We start from the raw sequence: 22,847 nt of genomic DNA on the forward strand, positions 1-22,847 counted from the left end.
ATGTGGTGCCCAACTTGAAGAAGGGAGTTGACACACCCCAGGTGGTTCAAGGGTATGAGGCAGTTCCCGTTATGCACAGGGTCCCTGAGAAGAATTGGGGAACTGGCACAGGGAGTCATATTCCTACTGGGGGGAGGGACACTTTACTGGCTCTAGCAGAGAGTGACAGAGAAAAGGGTTCCCCCCTGGTGGACGTCCTGGATATAGAGTGTAGAGACATCCCAGAAGAGGGTGGGTTGAGTGTCAGGGACAGTCAGATACTGTCTCACCAGTCTCAGAAGGGTGATGTAGAGTGCTTTTTCAAGGCTGAGTCACTGGATGGTTGGGTGAAGGGTACTGTGGTTAATAAATGTGAAGGGCAGAGTGATGTAATTGCTGGAGAGCATATGTCCGGTCCTTATTTTCCAGAGCTGCGCCAACACCAGGTGGAGTGTGAGTCCTCTGACCACAGGGAGCTTACAATGGAAGCAGACTTCTGGGTGAGTACCAGAGAGTCTGAAGAGGCATTTGGGGGTGCTCCTGAAGGGAGAGGTCTAGGTGTTTCCCAACCAAGTGAGGTGGGAGAGAACTGTAGTGTCCCAGGTAGGTCTCAGGTCCTAGAGGGGTCCATGAGAGAACACCAGGAGGGAAGCCTAGCCTGTACCGTAGGGCCACCTGTTGAGGGAAGCCCCGCAGTGTCAGAAGAACTTGGGGGGCTGACTGTAGCCAGCATCCCAACAGTTCTGATGTCTGGCAGTACCACTCCTAGTGAGGGGGTGCAGAAGTCCAGACATAGGGTTAAGAGGGGGTTGTGGACCCCAGTGGAGGACCTGGAGAGTCAGGGGTCAGCTCTGAGAGCAGAGCCCCCCAGGAATGACCCAGGTGAAACCGTTTCTGGTTTGGGGGAGACCCAGACTCTGCCGGATGGGCAGAGGTCAGGAGACCTGCGCCAACCAGACTCTTGTGTGGCCCTTGGGGACGGTGTGGCCCTTGTGGGGGCTGAGAGTGCCCCCCAGGAAGTCCTGGCATGCCAGGCAATGGTTCAACCTCAGGGTTGTGACTCTGGGTTGGATAACTGGGTTCAGAGGTTCAACTCTGACCTGGTGGGGGGTACGTGTGCCCCCCAGAAAGTCCTGGTGTGCCAGGCAATTGTCCAACCTCAGGGTGGTGACTCTGGGTTGGATAGCGAGGATCAGGGATTAAACTCTGACCCGGTGGGGGGTAGGTGGGCCCCCCAGGAAGTCCTGGCATGCCAGGCAATTGTTCAACCTCATGGTGGTAACCCTGGGTTGGAGAACCTGGTTCAGAGGTTAAACTCTGACCCGGTGGGGGGTAGGTGTGCCCCCCAGGAAGTCCTGGTGTGCCAGGCAATTGTTCAACCTCAGGGTGGTGACTCTGGGTTGGATGGTCAGGTGCAGAGGTTAAACTCTGACCTGGTGGGGGGTAGGTGTGTCCCCCAGAAAGTCCTGGTTTGCCAGACAGTGATCCAGTCTGATGGTACAGACCCTGGGCTGGAAGGCCAGGTTCAGGGTGTCCCCCCGGACCTGGAGGGAGGGGCTACAGATAACAGTGCCCCTACCATGTTGTCTTCTGAGGAGGCCACTCCTAGTTGGAGGGTGCTGGACCCCAGAAGGGAGGGCAGGGGGAGGGAAGCCTCACCCCGGGCCCTAGTCCAACCTGAAGGTACAGACCCCAGGTTGGAGGGCCAGTTGCAGGTTAACAGCCCTGCACTGGTGGAGGAATGGTACAGGGCGACTTCTATAAGCACCCTGACCATGTTGGACTCTGGGGGTACCGCTCCAGGAGGGAGGGTACAGAGCCCCAGAGGGGAGGACCAGGTTCAGGCTGTCATCCCTGACCTGGTGGAAGGGAGAGTGGTTAAAGGGTGCCCAGCACCTGGGGCTACTGCCCCCCACTCTCCGCAACCACAGTGGTGGGAGAGCTTTGAGAGGCCTGGGGCCTGGCTCTCATCCCTGGCAGCTGTCAGTAACCACTGTGGCTTGCTGTCCGGGTGGACTGAGTTATCACTGGGGAGGGGAAAAGTGTCACACCCCGAGGGTAGAGTGGGCAACACCACTGTGTTGGTCCTGGTGGTACTATCCTACTCCTGGGATACATCTGTGATGGGATCCGCAGGTAAGGAGAAAGGTCCCCCATGGGTTTTTCTTAGGGTGCCCTGAGCTTATGGACAGAGGGATCCAATTGGAGTCAGGAAGGTGAAGAACTGGAGCATGCCCCTGCTGTTGTGGGCCTGGGTCCTTGTTCTGTCGCCTCAAACAGGGAAGTACATCAGGATAGTGATTGTTCTCCCCTGGCTTTAGGCTGGTAGAGGGTCATGTTGGACCTGGCTTTTTGACAGGGACATCCCTAATTTTTTTGCCTCCTTCCTCCTATTTTTTCTGACCTGTTGTTGTTGGCTTTTGACCTCTGGGCACTTTACCACTGCTAACCAGTCCTAAAGTGCATATGTTCTCTGTGTAAATTGTACTATTGATTGGTTTATCCATGATTGGCTATTTAATTTACTTATAAGTCCCTAGTAGAGTGCACTATGTGTGCCTAGGGCCTGTAGATTAAATGCTGCTAGTGGGCCTGCAGCACTCGTTGTGCCACCCACTTCAGTAACCCCTTAACCTTGTCTCAGGCCTGCCATTGCAAGGCCTGTGTGTGCAGTTTCACTGCCACTTCGACTTGGCATTTAAAAGTACTTGCCAAGCCTAGAACTCCCCTTTTTCTACATATAAGTCATTCCTAATGTGTGCCCTAGGTAACCCCTAGAGCAGGGTGCAGTGTGGGTAAAAGGCAGGACATGTACCTGTTTAGTTATATGTCCTGGTAGTGTAAAACTCCTAAATTTGTTTTTACATTACTGTGAGGCCTGCTCCCTTCATAGGCTAACATTGGGGCTGCCCTCATACACTGTTGAAGTGGCAGCTGCTGATCTGAAAGGAGCAGGAAGGTCATATTTAGTATGGCCAGAATGGTAATATAAAGTCCTGCTGACTGGTGAAGTCGGATTTAATAATACTATTCTAGAAATGCCACTTTTAGAAAGTGAACATTTCTTTGCACTTAAATCTTTCTGTGCCCTTCAATACACGTCTGGCTAGGTTTAGTTGACAGCTCCTTGTGCATTCACTCAGACACACCCCAAACACAGGGTACTCAGCCTCACTTGCATACATCTGCATTTTGAATGGGTCTTCCTGGGCTGGGATAGTGGAGGGCATGCCCTCACACAAAGGACTGCCACACCCCCTACTGGGACTCTGGCAGACAGGATTGAACTGAAAGGAGGCCTGGTGCATTTCTTAGACACTCTTTGAAGTCACCCCCACTTCAAAGGCACAACTTAGTATAAAACAGGGCCTCTGCCTTACCTCATCAGACACTTGCTGGAGAAGAAACCTGAACCAGAAACTACATCCTGCCTAGAAGAACTGCCTGGCTGCTCAAAGGACTCACCTGTTTGCTTTCTACAAAGGACTGCTGCCTTGCTGTTGGCCTGGTGCCTTGCTGAACTCTTGTCTGGCTGTAAAAGTGCTCTCCAAGGGCTTGGATAGAGCTTGCCTCCTGTTCCCTGAAGTCTCAGGACCAAAAGGACTTCTCTCTTTCACTTGGACGCTTCGTGCGCAGAAATTTTCGACGCACAGCTTGTTCCACAGCGAGAAAAATGCCGCTGATCGACGCAACGCCTTCGGGACGACCGGAACTTCGCCGCACGGCCTCGCAAGGACAACACCGCCCGACTTCCAGAGGAGAAATCGACGCGACGCCTTCCATGAGATCAAAACTTCAACGCACAGCCCCGCGAAACGACGCGCAGCCGGAAAACAAGCAGGAGAATCCACGCACAGACCCGGGACATCTGGTAATCCCTGCGAGATTTTCCACCAGAAACCAGGTACTTTGTGCTTGAAAGAGACTTTGTTTGCTTTTTAAAGACTTAAGACACTTTATATCACTTTTCAGTGATATCTTTACAAATTCATATTGCATCTTTGATCGTTTTGACCTGGAAATACCCAGATAAATATTATATATTTTTCTAAAACACTGTGTGGTGTATTTTTGTGGTGTTATATTATGGTATTGTATGATTTATTGCACAAATGCTTTACACATTGCCTTCTAAGTTAAGCCTGACTGCTCGTGCCAAGCTACCAGAGGGTGGGCACAGGCTGATTTTGGATTGTGTGTGATTTACCCTGACTAGACTGAGGGTTCTTGCTTGGACAGAGGGCAACCTGACTGCCAACCAAAAACCCCATTTCTAACATTCATCCTGAGGGCCTCGCAGGAGTAGGTGGAGGAATGGACTCTGGTAAGTCAAATCTTAACTATTACATCCCCTACCGTACCTGCATGCCAACACATACCCCCACCCTCACCCCCAGCATTCCACCTCCTCACATATGTCCCAACATCACAAACCACCCATCCCAACACCAAACCCTGCATGCAACAACAAAGCATGGACACCCATCACTAAAGCATGCCCACTGCACATACCCATACAACCCCCTACACCATCATCACACAAGGTCCCACACAGGAATGCAAGCACTGGGGTACACGGTCACCCAACCAATGCACACCATGGCACACACAGGTGCAATAATCATGCTTTTATATCCCTGCACGACCCCTACCCAACGTCACCGGACAGGAGGGTCCACACCACCAACAGAAGAGGCCCACAGTGATGACAGCAGCTCTTTCCAACTGGACCTAGATGACCAGCCCGGCCCATCGGGGACCTCTGGACAGTCGGTTCCCCTCACCCAGTCACAGGCCACCACAGACCTTCCCCCCTCTGGAAACACCAGCACAGCACCCACCCAGCGGTCCCATACCTCCGTCCCAAGGACACGTCAATCAGCTGTGTGTCCACCACTACAGGGAACCCAGGGTAACCCACCACCCCAACATCAACAGGGACCTGGGTGCAGTGGCAGTGGGCACACTGTCAACACCAGAACAGTGCGCGCTCTATTGGCGTCAAAAAATGCAAAAAAACATCACTTTCAAAATAACATGATTCATGCATTGTGCTGATATGTTGTATTTTACCCTTTTGCATTGCAGAGTTCAATCCTAAACACTTATTCTTAATATGTTTACAAATACTGTTTCTTTGCAAGGTATTGCTACAGGTTTTCAGAGTGGGTTAGGGTGTGACCTCTTTCCAGGGCCTTCCAGAGACTTTCCCTGCAGCATGCCTGGGCATGGTTCTGGGCTGGGCCAAGACTCTATATAAGGAGAGTCAGCCCAACTCCCAGTGCTCACTATTCAGAGGTTCCAGTGCAGAAGAGCAGCTATTTCCAGAACTTCAGTTCCTGTGGCCTTTTTGATCTCCCAGTTCTGCTTTGAAATCTTCATTGGTGCATCTTGTTCCTGGGTGGTAAGACTGTAGTTTGGGTTTATTCCCAAAACCGTTTATTTTATCTAGAATTATCTCATTCTAAGATCTGATCGTTTATTTATGTCAACAATTTGTTTTAAGGTTATAAAAAGTGCACTCGAGTATTTTGTTAAAGTGTGTACATGGATGTTTATGAATCGGCAAGAAGCGCGATTCGTTTATAGTTTTGAAACCCATGTTACATTGCGCGGCAGCGTTTATTGACATACGCGTTGAGGTTTACAAATCAACAGATGCGCGATTTGTCTGAAAAGCTTTAAAAAGGAAAAACTGAGTTACATTGCGCGCAAGTGTTTATTGACATACACGTGGATATTTATGAATCAGCAGGAGGCGCGATTCGTTTGAAAAGCTTTGAAATCTTGAGTTGCATTGCGCGCTGACATTTATTGACACATACATGATTGATCACGAATCGGCAAGAGGCGTGGTTCATTTATGAAGCTTTAAAAGCTTGTGATACATTGTGTGTTACTATTTATTGACATTTAAAAGAAGGTTTTGAAGTGGTACGATGTATAATTCAATTTAAGATAATTTCAAAACCTGTTGCTATTTATTGTGCAACCATTTCTTGACTTTGCATGGTAGCATTCGAGTCAGCATGACATGCAATTTTTTACTAGAGTTTATTTATGTTGTGAACTGCATATTACCATTCCAGAATAATTGCTTAGTACAATTCGAGTTGATAAGTATGGGAAATATTTCTTGAACTATTGAACCCATTGAAAAATATTTCTTCTCTAGTGTTTTAAGAGTGTAATCTGTGTTGAAAACATTTCAAGGAAAATATATATAGGATCAGAAGTTCTAGATGCAATATTATATGCTCCTATTATGCATATTCTTGTTATTCTAATTCATGCTTGAATAAGAAATGTTTTATTTGAATTAATCTTGATTCCATTACAGGTATCTGATCATCACAAAATCTGTTCATTTTTTAAAACTGCAATTCAAGATTGCTCATATTTTCAGGATGACTATGTTTATTAATATTTACTTCAGGTTATATTGTGTGTTCTAACCTTTTTTCCCATTAAAGGTCTCCTTCCCAGCAGTACCCTTCCTAATCCCCTCTTCCCCTCTTGAACTCTCACAGTCTCTGTGAATTGTCTATCAGAGTCTTGGAGCTGTTCATTAGAGGACGTGTTGGGAACGTGCGCAAACCCCGAGGATCTGGTGACTCTGACACACACAGTCCAGGGGACGGAGGCCCAGGAACACAGGGGAACTGGGAGGGCTGTTGTGCGACAGGGGGCGGACAGGCCAAGGGAACCCACTCTCCACGAGGCCCTCTCCTCCATCATGGGAGCTTACCACCTCTCCCAGGAGACGATTGCAACGGTACTGGCCAAGTTTCAGGAGACCCAGCGCCAACAGTATATGGGCTTCAGGGAGGAACTCAGAACCATTAGCTCCACCCTGGGCATCATCGTAGGGGTGCTGAAGGAACTTGTGAACACCAGGAGGGACACTGTGGCACTACAAGGGGCCCCTGACACTAGCATGGACGATGAACTGCCCACCACCTCCGCCCGCGCTAGTGGACAGGACGCCCCGCCACAGGACCACCACACCAGCACCCCACCCCTGCAGAGGGAGAACCACCCCGCAAACGGTCCCTGAGATCCATGAACAAGACAGAGCACGATGCCAAGACCCCCGCCAAGAAATTAGACCACCCTGATTGTCACCCTACTGTCCCACTTTGTCACCCTGTTCATACTTAACCTTCCCCCTCTCCACTTCCTATGCCCATATGGGCAATGAACCTGTGAGACTAATAGACTGAACTCTGCCATGGACATTCCTCCGCCATCACCCCTCACTATTTAACTACCCCCTCCAATATTGAGCACTTAAATAAACACCCTTAAAGCAAAAAACAATCTGGAGTCTTTCTGTGATTTCGAAATAGTGTATTAGCAATTACAGTGACAAAATTTTCTTTCAACTGTAATGTCAGCATACCTATGTCACACAGCTCTAGTCCATGAGGAATCTAAGCAGATGTCACACAGTGGGACCCACATCTGTGAAATCGTAAAGGGAAAGTGACAACTCAGTGACCATACACTAGGTGAAAACGACAGACAGTAGACAGGTAGTAGTGTTAAAGTACATGTAGTAGGCAGGTCTGTACTCTTACCTGTGTCTCACTGGAAATATTGCTGGATCACTGAGTCCCTGTTGTTCATGTCTTCTTCCTCTGCTTTCTCGTCTTCACTGTCCACAGGCTCCACAGCTGCCACAACACCGCCATCTGGACCATCCTCCTGCAGAAAAGGCACCTGTCGTCGCAAAGCCAAGTTGTGAAGCATACAGCAGGCCATGACGATCTGGCACACCTTCTTTGGTGAGTAGAATAGGGATCCACCTGTCATAGGGAGGCACCGGAACCTTGCCTTCAGGAGGCCGAAGGTCCGCTCGATCACCCTCCTAGTTCGCCCATGGGCCTCATTGTAGCGTTCCTCTGCCCTTGTCCTAGGATTCCTCACTGGGGTCAGTAGCCATGACAGGTTGGGGTAACCAGAGTCACCTGCAAATGGCGAGGGACAACTGTTAGACACGCACTAACCTGTAGGGATATCCCCAGACTCAGACAACCATTCCCACTGTCTTGCTTCCATGTGCTCACCTAAGAGCCACACACGGTGCCTCTGGAGTTGACCCATCACATAAGGGATGCTGCTGTTCCATAGGATGTAGGCGTCATGCACTGAGCTAGGGAACAAGGCATTCACATGGGAGATGTACTGGTCTGCCAAACATACCATCTGTACATTCATTGAATGATAACTCTTCCGGTTTCTGTACACCTGTTCACTCCTGCGGGGGGGACCAAAGCCACAGGTGTCCCATCACTGGCACCTATGATGTTGGGGATGTGTCCCAGGGCATAGAAATCACCTTTCACTCTAGGCACCTCCTCCACCTCCTCCACCTGAGGAAAACGATGTACCTCCGCATGTGTTTCAGAAGAGAAGACAACACTCTGGACAATACGGTGGAAACCATAGGCTGGGACATCCCTGATGCTATGGCCACTGTTGTTTGAAAAGACCCACTTGCAATGAAATGGAGCACTGACAGCACCTGCACTTGAGGTGGGATTCCTGTGGGATGGCGGATTGCTGACATCAGGTCTGGCTCCAACTTGGTACACAGTTCTTGGATCGTGGCATGGTCAAGCCTGTATGTGATAATCACATGTCGCCCCTCCATTGTCGACAAGTCCACCAATGGTCGGTACAACGGAGGATACCGCCATCTCCTCACATTTCCCAGCGGACGTTGCCTATGAAGGACAACAGCGAGCACAGAGTCAAGCATCTCAGAGGTACGTACCCACAGTTTACCCAGAACACCATGCATACACAAAAGGTGGCCTGTATGTGTGTTGAGTCTAGGCTTAGGTATGTGTGACGCAGTTGAAAATGAAGCCATGTGGGCCCCTGAAATGGAGGCTGCCTGACCTCTAAAGTGGGACAATGGGATGTGAGGTAACTGCGCTGGCGTTGTACACCGTCGCGGTAGGCTGTCGAAGACCTCGGCGCAATGCTGCATTGGTTAACATTGGACCCTATGGGTCCCAGGAGCCAATGACGATGTACGCCGGCGGTGACGGTACGCACAGCCGCGGACGTGACCGCCATTTTCTATCTGTTCAATCACTTGATACCTGATCATCGACAGGAGAGGACCTACACTGCAAGTGCTGCTGTGATCTCGGTCTGGAAGAGACAATGGCTCGAGTGTCTGGGGAACGGGCCCCTGCCTTCACATCGGAGGAGTTGGAGAAACTCGTGGATGGGGTCCTCCCCCAGTACACGCTACTCTACGGTCCTCCAGACAAACAGGTAAGTACACAGGGAGCATATTGTATGGGCTATGCCTGTGTGGAGAGGGCTGGATGCAAGAAGGAAGGGGGGAGAGTGCTGCGTGCATGAAAGACGGTGAATGCATATGCCACATGGCAAGGGTGGTGATGGGGGCCAATCTGTTTGATGGTGCAGTTGGTAATTACTTACTCTTCTCCCTGTACATTTCATGTAGGTCAGCGCCCATCAGAAAAAAGATATTTGGCGTGCCATCGCCAAGGAAGTCCGGACCTGGCGGGTCTACCACAAACGGAGCACCCACTGCCGGAAAAGATGGGAGGACATTCCCTGCTGGAGCAAGAAGATGGCGGAGGCTCAGCTGGGGATGGCCTCCAAACGTGGGAGGGGTGCCCGTCGCACCATGACCCCCCAATGTTCCGGTGGCCTATCCGGAGTTGGATGGGCGCTTGAGGGCATCACAGCAGCCACAAGGGGGTGAGTACACTCTAATTCTGCTGACATTGCGTGCAATGGAGGTGTATGGGTGGGGGATGTGGGCTGTGGGTTCCCCAAGGCCAGGGCGAGTTCCGTAGGCAAGGTCCCTCCTTAAGGCAGGCCATGTGGCACCCCACCCCACCTCTGTAGAGTGCCTAGTACACCTAGACATGCCCCTGTGTCATCTATGTGTGCAGATGTCGTCCATAGCCTTGTAGGCCATTTCCCAGGAATTGAACAGTGAAGCCCAAGAGCGCGGCGTAGTGCAGGGGGTTTCTGTGTCCGTCGTGTCCGCCAACAGTAGCGGTAATGCATGCACTCAACATGTCTTTCTTCTGTCGTCCCCCCCCTTTTTGTGGTCTCCCTGTTCTTGTGTGCGTTAGCATCATCAGGCGGAGGAGCAGTGGCACCGGAGCACCAGGGGGCTGCATCCTACATGGCCATGGAGGGCCACACTACGGACTCGGACTTCACCAGTGGGACGGAGGGCGAGGGGAGCTCCACGGCGGGGACAGGAGCTGAGACAAGTGACACGGACTCATCCTCTGATGGGAGCTCCCTTGTGGTGGCGGCAACATCTGTGCCACCCCCATCTACAGGTACAGCCACCACCCCCCCTTCCAACACCGCCCTCCCAGCAGCACCTCAGCCTTTGCCACGTGCCCGCTCACCCGGGAGGGTGGGCATCACCTTCGCCCCAGGCACCTCAGGCCCTGCCCCAGTCACCCCTGCTGCCCTCATTGAGGAGGCCATTGACCTCCTAAGGTCCCTCACTGTTGGGCAGTCTACCATTTTGAATGCCATCCAGGGTGTAGAAAGGCAGTTGCAACAAACAAATGCATTCCTGGAGGGCATTCATTCTGGTCAGGTGGTCCTTCAGCGAGCTTTTCAGACTCTGGCCTCAGCACTGAGGGCAGCCATTGTCCCTGTGTCTAGCCTCCCCCCTCCAACTTCCTCCTCCCCGACCCAATCCCCTGTACCTCAGCCTATCCCAAGCACACCTACAGACCAGCATGCACACTCGTCAACACACAAGGGAAGCTCAGGCAAACATAAGCACCACACATCCCACAGGCACTCAAGCAAGCATCACACACATGCAGACACACCAACATCCACTGCCTCCACTGTGTCCCCCTCCTCCTCATCTCCCTCCTCCCTCCCAGTCTCGTCTACACTCACACCTGCATGCACTACCTCTACAGCCACTATGTCCCTCTCCAGCACACCCACCACCACACCCCACTCACGTGCAGTTACCACCGCCACTACCATTCACACGTCCCCTGTGTCCTCTCCCAGTGCGTCTGTGACGCCCCCTCCCAAGATACACAAACACAGGCACACACCCACCCAACAGCCATCCACCTCACAACAGCATCCAGCGCATGCACCTTCACCCAAAGTCAGCAAACGAACACCTCCTACAACCACCACCTCTTCCTCCACTCCCAAACCCCCTCCAGCTACCCGTCCCAGTGTGTCCCAAAAACTTTTCCTGTCCAACCTTGACCTCTTTCCCACACCTCCCCCACCTCGTCCATCTCATAGGTCCCGAACTAGCACCTCAGCCACAACATCTCCGGGACCAGTGGTGCCTGTAGTCACCGGAATCTGGAGTGCACCGGCCACCAGGGCAGCCAGTGTGGCACGGAGCCACAGCACAGACAGTCCCCCACCTGTGAAGCATCAGAAGTTGGCCAGTGCCTGGCGGGAGAGGGGGAAGACTCCAGCCACCAAAGCCGCTCCCAGGGTTCTCGGTGGGAGTGTGGAGTCAGCTGTGACACCATCCAAGGTGTGGAAGGGCCACAAGAAACCCGGCAAGTCTGGGAAGAGCAGCACGGCGGAGAAGACCACCATCATCCCCGCTGCCCAGGAGGCCACCTCCAGCACCAGCCCAGCTGCCCAGGACAGGCCCGCCAGCACCAGCCCAGCTGCCCAGGACTGGACCGCCAGCACAAGCCCAGCTGCCCAGGACCGGACCGCCAGCACAAGCCCAGCTGCCGAGGACCGGACCGCCAGCACCAGCCAGCTGCCCAGGACAGGCCCGCCAGCACCAGCACCAGCCCAGCTGCCCAGGACCAGACCGCCAGCACCAGCCCAGCTGCCCAGGACAGGCCCGCCAGCACAAGCCCAGCTGCCCAGGAGGCCACCGCCAGCACAAGCCCCGCTGGGCCATGAAGGACGGCCAGCAAAAGCCCCGCTGGGCCATGAAGGACCGCCAGCAGCTGAGTCCCTGCAATGGAGACCGCCATCTCAAGCACCGCTGAACAGGGCACTGCCATCTCAAGCACAGCTGGCCCATGAGCGGCAAGGGCACTGATGCAACTGAGTCCGTCACGAGGTGAATGATGCACTCTGGGCACCATGCCCCCTCCAGAACCTGTGGAGACTGTCATCCACTACCTCTGTCCTTAGCAGGATGAAGCACTCTGGGCACCATGCCCCCTCCAGAACCAGTGGAGACTGTCATCCACTCCCTCTGTCCTTAGCAGGATGAAGCACTCTGGGCACCATGCCCCCTCCAGAACCAGTGGAGACTGTCATCCTCTCCCTCTGTCCTTAGCAGGATGAAGCACTCTGGGCACCATGCCCCCTCCAGAACCAGTGGAGACTGTCATCCACTACCTCTGTCCTTAGCAGGATGAAGCACTCTGGGCACCATGTCCCCTCCAGAAACCAGTGGAGACTGTTATCCACTTGAGAGACTGTGGCTTTTCACTCCCCAGGATGTAACAGTGGGCAACCCACCCACTGTAGACTTGAGAGACTGTGGCTTTGCACTCCCCAGGATTGAACAGTGGGCAAACCACCCACTGTAGAGACTTGAGAGACTGTGGCTTTGCACTCCCCAGGATTGAACAATGGGCAAACCACCCACTGTAGAGACTTGAGAGACTGTGGCTTTGCACTCCCCAGGATTGAACAGTGGGCAACCCACCCACTGTAGAGACTTGAGAGACTGTGGCTTTGCACTCCCCAGGATGGAACAGTGGGCATGTGGCCCCCTCGTGGATTTGGCGTTGTGCACTCAATCGGCTGAGGTGCCCCCCCTTTCCCTCCCCATGAGGTGCCTGTTTAGTTGCTCTCTGATGCCCCTGCAGTGTTCTCTCCGTCATGGTCGGGGACTTGTGTGGGCCTTGCCCATACCGTATGGTCCCAGTGTTCCACGGACTTTGTTAGAGCACTACTTGGACTACTATGCTTGGTATATATTTTGTACAGGGTGTATATATATATTTCTGCCTACTTGCTTTTAATATATTACAATGGTTACACTCATTTTCTATTGTCTTTGCATTCTTACGGGGGGTTTGGTGGGTGTAACTGTGATGTATTGATATGCATTAGTGTGTGTGTTGTAGTGGGTGGGGGTATTGCGTGTTGCGTGTGTGTGTCCCTGTTTTTTGCCTCCCCCCTCCTCTGTGTCATAGGTGCAGTACTCACCGTGGTCTTCGCCGCTGGCGTTCGTACTCCTGGTGGAGGAGCAAGAAGACTACTGCAGGGAGAATTTGGACTTCCGGATCCATGGCATCCACGTTCCTCGTGGGGTGTGTAGAGGTGAGCGTTTTTCCTTCGGGATTCCTGTTTCCGCCGTGTTTTTATCCGCAGTGAATCCGCCCCGGAAAAGGTGGCGGATTGGCCTGTCATAATAGTGTGGGCGGTACATTGTCTCCCGTCTGTCTGTTGGCAGTGACCGCCGCGCTGTTTGTTTGTACCACCGTGGCGGTCGGAGTGTTAAAATGGCTGTCTTTGTTGGCGGTTTCCGCCACGGTCCTAATTGCAATTTCTTTACCGCTGGCCTGTTGGCGGTCTTACCGCCGCTTTAACACCGTCCGCCAGGGTTGTAATGACCACCTATATATTTTTCTAAACATTGTGTGGTGTATTTTTGTGGTGCTATATTGTGTTATTGTATGATTTATTGCACAAACGCTTTACACATTGCCTTCTAAGTTAAGCCTGACTGCTCAGTGCCAAGCTACCAGAGGGTGGGCACAGGATCATTTGGATTGTCTGTGACTTACCCTGACTAGAGTGAGGGTCCTTGCTTGGACAGGGGGTAACCTGACTGCCAACCAAAGACCCCATTTCTAACAAGGTGCAAATATTAACTCCCACTAGATTCAAGAAAAATTCTAGAAAAATAAACATATTTTCAATCTACCCAGATAACTAATATACAAGTGGATGAAAGCACACTGGTGGGGTTGGAGAGAGGATCAGGTAAAAGGCAACAGGGAAGGAGGGTGTGTGGTGGTGACAACATAGACAAAAATGTAAGAAAGCACTATGACACAGACAGGTCTGACCTTGTAATAGTACTTTTTCTGTAATTTCAGTTTTTTGTAATGTTTGGCAGGGAAGGAGGGCAGAACTAGAGGCAACGCAAATTGAGTGAGGGCATGTGGGGAGGCAACACAGACAAAAGTGAAAAGAGGGCTATGATGACCAGCACTGGGCACTTCTTAGGAGGGATTTTGTGTTAGTGAGGTGAGCTTGTGGATGGGGTGGTTGGCAACTGAGGGATGGAGGTGGGAAGCTTGGGCCAATCAGATCGACAAGAGAGGGAGGTCTGGGGCCAGCAGACAGACATCAGATGGTGGGTAAGAGGAAGTCAGAGGGGGGAAGCACATGAGGGAGCAAGCTAAAAAATATGCACTCTGGTAGAGTGCTTAAACATAATGAAAACGGAGGACTTAAAAACATGAGCAATGGAAGGACACATGTGATGCATCCATGGGAGGAAAAACTAATGAAGAGAAAGGAAGCCTATGGCAGATGACTAATAAGAAGCAAGCAGATGAGAGTGACAATGAAGCCAACCAGTGGTAAGCAATGGGTGGCCTGATAGCCCAATGTTAGTAAAAAAATCTTACAAACTATATATCATGAACTGTCTTAGGCGAGACCTAAAGAGATATGATCTTAGATTAACAGTGTTGGGTTTGCTTTATCCTAGTTTTTCAGCTATAAGGTAGTCTCACACAATGAGACATGACTATTCTGCAATGCTCGATTTCTCATCTAGCCTGACCCAAAAGTATCCTTACTTTAAAAAAAAAAAAAGTGCAGACAGTGTCCCTAAAGGGACAGCTTCTGCTTTAAAAAAGGTGTCCCATTTGAGAAGACACCGGGGGAGCATGGAGTGGTCCCCTAGTCTGCTGTCTGCTCCTCTGAGGCTACATGACATGAATCCCTAAGGGAACAATATAACAACCACCATTTGTGAATCAGATACCACCTCAACTTGGGTGGGTGTAACTGGCTAATGGTTTGAGCCCACAATTACAGTGACAAAGCAATGATACATTGCATCATAAAAGGCAGTCAGACCAGCCTCTCTGGCTTACAGACAGGGTGGTATAGATTACAAAAAATATTTTACATCGACCAACCCACTGATATTACAAACTGTATACATTGTGACTGAAAAATATTTTGTTCCATATTTTTTACATACATGTTTTTATTTGTGTGTTCTACTTATACAGTAGTACAGATGTCTTAAAGCATCAGCAGGTAAGGCAACTTCATTGCTCTGTAAAGAGCAGAGCCACAATAGAGTTCTGAATTTGTCTTGTATTATAGTTCTTTGGCTAGTATTGTGAGAGAAGCAAACAGTAAGCAACTGCATTCATTGACCATTATCTAATTTTAGACACATACAGTGATAACTTTTGGCCTGATTTAGAGTTTGGGTGGAGGGGTTACTTAATCACAACGGTGAAGGATATCCCAACCACCAAAATGTATATCCCATTAGATATAATGGGATTTATATTTTGGTGGACAGAATATCCATCACCGTTGGGACGGAGTAAATCCTCCGCCAAACTCTAAATCAGGCCCTCTATTGGATATGAGTTAATTGCCTTACCTTTAGTAGCCATCATGTGGCTCAACACATTAAATCTTATATTCCACTTTTTTCATGGAGGCTACTGGTCTCTTACTTCTGCATGTTTCTGAGCTCAACAAGTTTGAAGGCTATCTCTATGAGAGGAAGAAGGCATCAATACTAATGTATTCGTACTTGTGGGTGCAACATAAAGAAGACTGATCAAGTTTTCCAGTTGTCAAAATTTTGCTTGGTTATTATTAGCAAATCACCTGTTGAGTCAGCAGGATCACTAAAATTCAGTCAAAATTGGAGAACCTCTCATGAACATGCACAGCAAGATAGCACAACATGGGTGCTCGTCATGCAGATTTAATATTGGTGGACCTGGCAGTCTCTGTAGGCTCAACCCCCAAATGTTTGTCTTTTTTCCCTCCACTTTTTGCTGAACTTATTTTTGTTGGACTTAGGACTCTGTGCACCTTGCCACTGCTAACCAGTACTAAAGTATTAGTGTTCACTCTCCTAAAACATTGTTAAATTGGCCAAAATCCAACTGGCATATTTAATTTACTTATACGTCCCTTGTAGAGTGGTATACCAGGCCTACAAATTAAATGCTAGCAGTGGACCTGCAGCACTTAGTGTGCCACCCACTTAAGTAGCACCTTAAAACATGTCCCAGGTCTGCCATTGCAGCCTGAATGCCGTTTAAACTGCCATCAACTTGACAATAAATTCCCCTTGCCAAGCCTTAACCTCCCCTTTTATTACATATAAGTCACTCCTCAGGTTGGCCCTTGGTACCCAAAGGACAGCATGCATTGTAATTAAAAGGTGGGCATGTACTTTCAAGTTTTACATATCCTGGTCACAAAAAACTCCTAAATTCGTTGTTCACTAATGGGAGGGCTACCCCTCCCATAGGATAACAAGAAGATTCCTTATTACATTTAATAAGCTGTACTTTCCAATTAGGAGCAGGTTGTTATGTAATGTTCAGTGTTTTTGGAATTGTAATGAAATCCCTTTTAATGTTAAAGTCAGCTGTTTAATTACAATTTTGAAAATATCACTTTTAAAAAGTTGCCATTTTTCTGCTTTTAGCCCTTTTGTGCCTGCAGCCTGTCTTGGGTCACATGAATAGGTGTAACTGACAGTTGGACTTTGTGAATTCCTTCTAGACAATCACACTATAGGCAGATTAGGTGTGCCTGAATGGGCCATCTGCTGGCAGGATGGGGGAGGAGCTTAGCACAGTCTCACTTGCAACTAAATAGGGAGCATTTAGCATTCACACAAAGGAACTATCTCCTCCACATTGCCATTGTAGCCAGCTTGGAGCCAGGCAGGGGAGTCAAGAAGTATCATGCACTTCAAAGCCGCTGTCTATAAGCTTCTTCCACCTTCCAGAAGGAGGGCACAAGTGTATAAAAATAGGACCTCAGACACCAACTCTTTAATTCACTCCTGGACATGCTGAAGGACTCTCTGAGGACTGCCTGCTGCTGTGCACTCTGCAATACTGCTTTGCTACACCTGGAAGAAGCTTTAATGTCTGGAGCCTGCCTTAATCCCCCTGAGGCTATCCCTGCTGTTGTGCGCTACACCTTGAATCCAGGACTACCGGAGGGACTCCGAGGGCTAGTTTGCTTGGCTCCTGCTCAGAGCCACAGGGGCAAAAAAGGCTCCCTCCATCTTGAACCCACACCTGGATCCAGACTGCTTTGAGTCCTGAGCCCCCAAGTTGTTTCCCACCAGTCCTGGACCCTTAGGTGAGGTGCTAAAAGTGTCCAGATGGCCATATCCCAAAACAGAGGATTTGGAAATTATTTGACCAAAAACTGCTCTGAAAACCAGGGGGAACACTCGAGCAACCTGCTTGACTTTGTGGCTTCTCCCGCTAAGTTCTTCTCTGCAGCAGCAAAGCTTCAGCTGTCCTTCGCCAAAGGTGTATTTGGCCTTGTGGATTTGTCTTCGGCTACAGCCTTGTGCCTTGTCCCGCTGGAGATTTTGACTTCGAAAAAAGAGGCTATGGGGCTGATTTAGATTTCGGGCAACAGGTTACTCCATCACAACGGTGACAATATCCCATCACAGAAATATAGATCCCATAGGATATAATGAGATTTATATTTCGGCGGACAAGATATCTGTCTCTGTTGTGATGGAGTAACCTCTCTGCCAAACTCTAATTCAGGCCCTAAGTCCGAATGTAGAAAACTTCCCCGTAGCTTTGACCCAAGGTTTTCCGGTGATGATGCTCCCACCTTGGACACATACTGCAGCGAGGCCCTGCTGAATTTTACCTTCTCAGAATTGTTTTTCTAAAAATTTCTTCTAGGTCCAAAGCTAAGAGCTGACAGGGCCCAATCCACTTATTGTGTCCCAGTGGTGGTCCATTGCGGTTGGCCATATTATTCTACTTTGACCTGGTTTTGCACAACTAGATGTCCATAGTTGGCGCTTTTATCTTTTAGGCGCTAGTTTTTATTAAATACTTACAAAAATTATAACTCAGGTTAAACAGATTCGATATTTACCAAATTTGCCAATTTGTTAAATAAGTTATTGCAATTTACACTGTTTTTCTAACTCTTGTGTTGTGCTTTCACTTAATTAATGCATGTGTGCTGCATAAATCCTTTACACATCACCTCTGAGTTAAGCCTGACGGCTTTTTTTGACAAACTAATCAGGGTTTAGCACAAGTTTATTAAGTGACTTTTTGTGGTTTACCCTGGAAGGGATTATGGCTGTTGCTTTACCAGGGCTCACACCCCAGTCAACCAACAACTCCATTTCTCACAAATATGATAAGGAGAGTTTGGGCAATGGAATCTCTTCTAAATGTTGAAAGGTTTGTTATTTAATGCCTTGCATTTAGGGTGGCAGTTTGCTTCTGGGTGCATGATTATTTGCATGAACTCTTTTTTTGTTCACACAGATCAGCCCAGGCTCATCTGCAGCTACCCTCAGTGATAAAAGGAGATTCCCATCATTTCTGCGCACAGTTCCAAGTGATGTCTACCAAACAAAGGCTTTGGCCAAACTCTTAAGAGTGTTCCAGTGGAACTGGGTGGGAATGATCGCTAGCGATGACGACTATGGACGGTCTGCGCTGCAAAGTGCCTCAGATGATATAGAAGCTGAATCAATCTGCATTGCATTCAAAGAAATGATACACTCAGATGTGGGTCACCCTCAAATGGCTGAAAACATACATGCCATCATTGACAGGCTGAAAAAATCTTCTGCAAAAGTTGTGGTCGTGATTGCAAAAAGCACCGTTGTCATTCAACTCTTTGGGGAATTCATCAAACATGGAATAAAAAGAACCTGGATTGCGAGTGATGCCTGGTCTAGCTCAAGAGAATTTGCTTCTCTAATAGGTGTCACCAAAGTAGGGACTGTGCTTGGGTTTTCCTTTAAGAATGACATGATTGATGGTTTTGATCAATATGTGAAAAATATGAACCCACGTCCTGATGTATTTAATGCATTTATTGAGGAGTACAAGGAGGCGCGATTTGGCTGCAGTGATGAGTACCTCATTTATAAGCATTGCATGGAGACCCAGTCTTCTGCACAGGCCTGCAATGCTTCAGATGCACTGAAACTCAAATCACCATTGGCTTGCACTGTAGACAATGTATTATTTGAAAATGATGACTTCTTGGTGAAAAACATTGAACGTGGAACCACATACGGTGCCTATTTGGCAGTGAGTGCAATAGCACATGGCTTGCAGGATTTATTATGTGATGCTGGAAAATGCAGTAGTAGTAACTTTACCTACCCTCCTGGCCAGGTACAGTACAGTTCTTCTTCAAATTGCATTTGTATCTAAAACAGGGGAAGATTTGCCTAGAATGTATGCAATGCAGTGCAGCAAGGTAAGCCACTATGGGGGTTATTCTAACTTTGGAGGAGGTGTTAATCCGTCCCAAAAGTGACGGAAAAGTGACGGATTTACCACCAGCCGTATTACAAGTCCATTATATCCTATGGAACTCGTAATACGGCTGGTGGTATATCTGTCACTTTACCGTCACTTTTGGGACGGATTAACACTCCTCCAAAGTTAGAATAACCCCCTATGTTGCATGAATGTGGGAGAGATGAAAAGCACCATAACTACTAAGATATGGTGCATTCTGCAGGATGCAACACACATGGAAAGAGGAAGAAACAAGAAGAAATACAAATATTCTCCTTATTGTGCTTCGCTGGGGAAGGTGTAGCATTCTGACCCATTCCCAGATTGACTAGCTTTAGTAAATCTGGGAATGTGCCAAAACGCCCATGCTCCACCCATGGAACGCCTTTCCAATGCACATTAATGAAAGGCAGTGCTATGCAGAACCTTACGTTAATTTGTATTTACGAAACCATGCAAAGCCATGCACAGTGGCTTTGTGTGGCTTAGTAAATGCCAGAAATGATTTGGCCTAAATATGCCCCAAGGTCTTAAAAATTTAAAATATTTATTTGCACGGTGCTCAGTCATTTTTTGGCTATTTGGAGTAGTTTGTGCTTAGGGCTCTCTAACTTTTTCCACATAATATATCCACACCAAATTTGCACCCCTTTTGTCTGACATCTTTGGAATTCTGAGGCTACCCATGGTTTGTTGTTTCCCATGGAGAGGACAGAGTAAATGGCAAAATAAATAGCTACTTTTTTAGTTTTTTGGGGAAAAATAGGAAAAAGTGTTCCACAAAAAAGTGTCTTTTTTCCTAAAAAGGCATCAAGGAAAGGTTTACTGTGCTAAAGGCACCATCTTTACAGCTTTCAGGAACATGCAGTGCTGACTCAAAAAAACAAATTTTTCACCACAGTTTTGGTATTTTTTCAAAGAGGTAGCCCATTTGTCTCTTTTCTGTGTTTTGAACTTACTTCCAGTTTGTGGTGGAAACTGGTGTGAAACCCATGGGTGCTCTAGGAAAGCTATTTCTTAAACGTAGTCAAAATTCTGAATTGAGGAATGGGTCAGGTGTGTAGATCCATCAAGATTTTCATATAGAAAATAACTTTTGAAATAAAGTAATATTGAAAATGAGTATGACAAATGGCCATTTGTGACAAAGATTTCGTCTGTAACTTCTTGTACCATTACATCCCTATATACCCCTGCAACCAGACGCTTCTGGTTGCAGAGGTATATATGGTTTGTAGTTTGTCCAGGATCCCAAAGTACCCAGGGCCTACAACTGAGCTGAAGCTTACAATGGTTATTCATTGTGTACCAAGTGTAGACCAATTCTACTGGTGAAATATGTAGAGTGAAAAATGCGATTTAAGCAAATCTGTTACTGAAATGAGCACCAAATGTTTTAATTTAAGAGCAATGGGTATTTTTACATCTCTGAATTTGTGGGTACCCATAGTAACAGTGATTCAGGGTCATTTTTCAAAATGTCTTCTTACTTAGACACTGGCGTACATTTGGAAGGCGCTAATGCAGCGAAGTCCACCGCAACATGGACAGATCAAATTTTTCCACTGAAAACTGTAAAATTTTTCATATGTAGATAGCTGTGGATTTTGGGCACTAATTAAGCCAGCACCTAAGGAAACCAGCAACACGTTGACTTTTAAAACCTAGACTCCCAGGATAATCCAGGGTCGGGTGATTTGCATTGCACTCACCAGGTTTTCTTATCCAGAAGCCAATGCAAAGATCAAACTTTTACTAAAACCACACATTTTCCTCACATTTTTGTGAGGACATCTTCTGGAATCTGCGGGGAACTACAAGTTTCCTACCACCCAGCATTCCTTCAAGACTCCAGATAAAACAACGGTACCTCATTTGTGTGGGTAGGCCTAGTGCTCGATACAGGAAGGGACCCAAAAGGCAGCATGGACACATCACATTTTTCAACTCAAAGGTGACCCTTGCTTGCAATGTGGTTAGCCATGAATTTTGAGACCTAGCTCAACAGGCACATAAAGAAACCTAGCAAGCCTGCACATTTTTGAAAGCTAGACACATAGTGGAATGAATTGTGGGGTGACTTATATGGCTCTTTTGAGCTTATCTTACTCAGAAGCCTTTGCAAACCTCAACATTTGACTACAAACACACACTTCTGTGTCCCCCCACTTGTCCAGATAAAAGCCCACTTGTGTGTCTGGGCCTTGTGTCCATGACAGGAATGAATCAAACGAAGGTCAATTGTTGTTCCAATGTGGAACTTCTATTGACCATGGTTTGATCAATTCCTGTTACAGTCTCTAGGCCCAGCTACACAAGTGGTGTAGGGTTTTTTGGGACAAGTGGGGGAGCACTAGGTGGTAGGACTTTTTTAGATCTGTGTGGATTTTGGAAATGCTAAGATATTGCATGATTTTAAGCAGAGTGTGAGGTATGCAGAGCATTATGGGTAATAAAAAGTCATGGGATCCACACAAGGCATGCCACCTTAGCCTCCCCTCGATGTCTTGTTTTCTGAAGTGTCTGGGTCTGCTAGTTTTCTTCAGGTGCCAATCTACCAAAGCCAAAAAGGGCAGCCATTCAACCTGGCAAGTGGAACGATACTGGGATTTAGCCACACTCTCCTGGCCCATATGTAGAAACAACACTCTAAAGATTTAAATGTTCTCTTACTTCCCATTGGGATGGGATGATTTTGTCTGTAGGGGAGCAGAAAGACTGTTGAGGCCTCAGGGGTGAGGGTGGGGCTTGATGTCAGACTGGGCCAGACCTTCCTCACTATTGTATTAAAAAAATAAAAAGAGTCTTGTCATCCAGTGGGGTCTCCACTCCCCGGGGGCAGATTGGGGCCAAACTAACTCTCTTCCCTCCAGGGAGGACAAAGTCTGGTTTTCCTCATTTGGGTGGGAATATGGCCTAATGTCAGAGTGTGACGCATGTGTTCCTTCCTTTTGTCCCTCATGTAAAATCCTTGGTGGCTAGTGGGCTTTCAGATATGGGGTTACCTCCCCAATTAGACTAAGATTCCTATGTGACCCCAGGGGGGCAGAAAGACACTATTGCCCCAATGGACAGGGGTGTGGGTAGAAGCTAGGGTAGGCCATCAGATCCTTTTGTTTGGTGCCATTCTGGATTTCTTGGCATATAGTTGGATTTCTCCCCCAAAGGACCAGATTTGGGGTGATTATTCCTTGGTGACGGGGACCATGCACCCATGCCCAGCGAGAATGCTCACCCCATAAAAGAAATATTGCATGAATGCAGCCCCTGTTGTCTAATGGGATTCCTGACCCACTGACTAGGGTGCTGGCAGATTGGGTGTGGGTACCCCTATCCACC

General features: G+C 48.5%; 1 protein-coding gene across 1 annotated transcript in view; it reads left to right on the forward strand.

Moving 5' to 3' along the window:
• Positions 1–22,847, forward strand: part of LOC138296324 (G-protein coupled receptor family C group 6 member A-like) — a 149,622-nt gene that overhangs the window by 55,844 nt on the left and 70,931 nt on the right. The window contains exon 3 of the mRNA XM_069235363.1: positions 18,516–19,379. Within this exon, the coding sequence (XP_069091464.1) occupies positions 18,516–19,379 (864 nt within the window). The remainder of the gene's footprint in view (positions 1–18,515; positions 19,380–22,847) is intronic.

Source organism: Pleurodeles waltl, chromosome 5 (assembly GCF_031143425.1).
Source record: "Pleurodeles waltl isolate 20211129_DDA chromosome 5, aPleWal1.hap1.20221129, whole genome shotgun sequence".
Lineage (NCBI taxonomy): Eukaryota > Metazoa > Chordata > Amphibia > Caudata > Salamandridae > Pleurodeles > Pleurodeles waltl.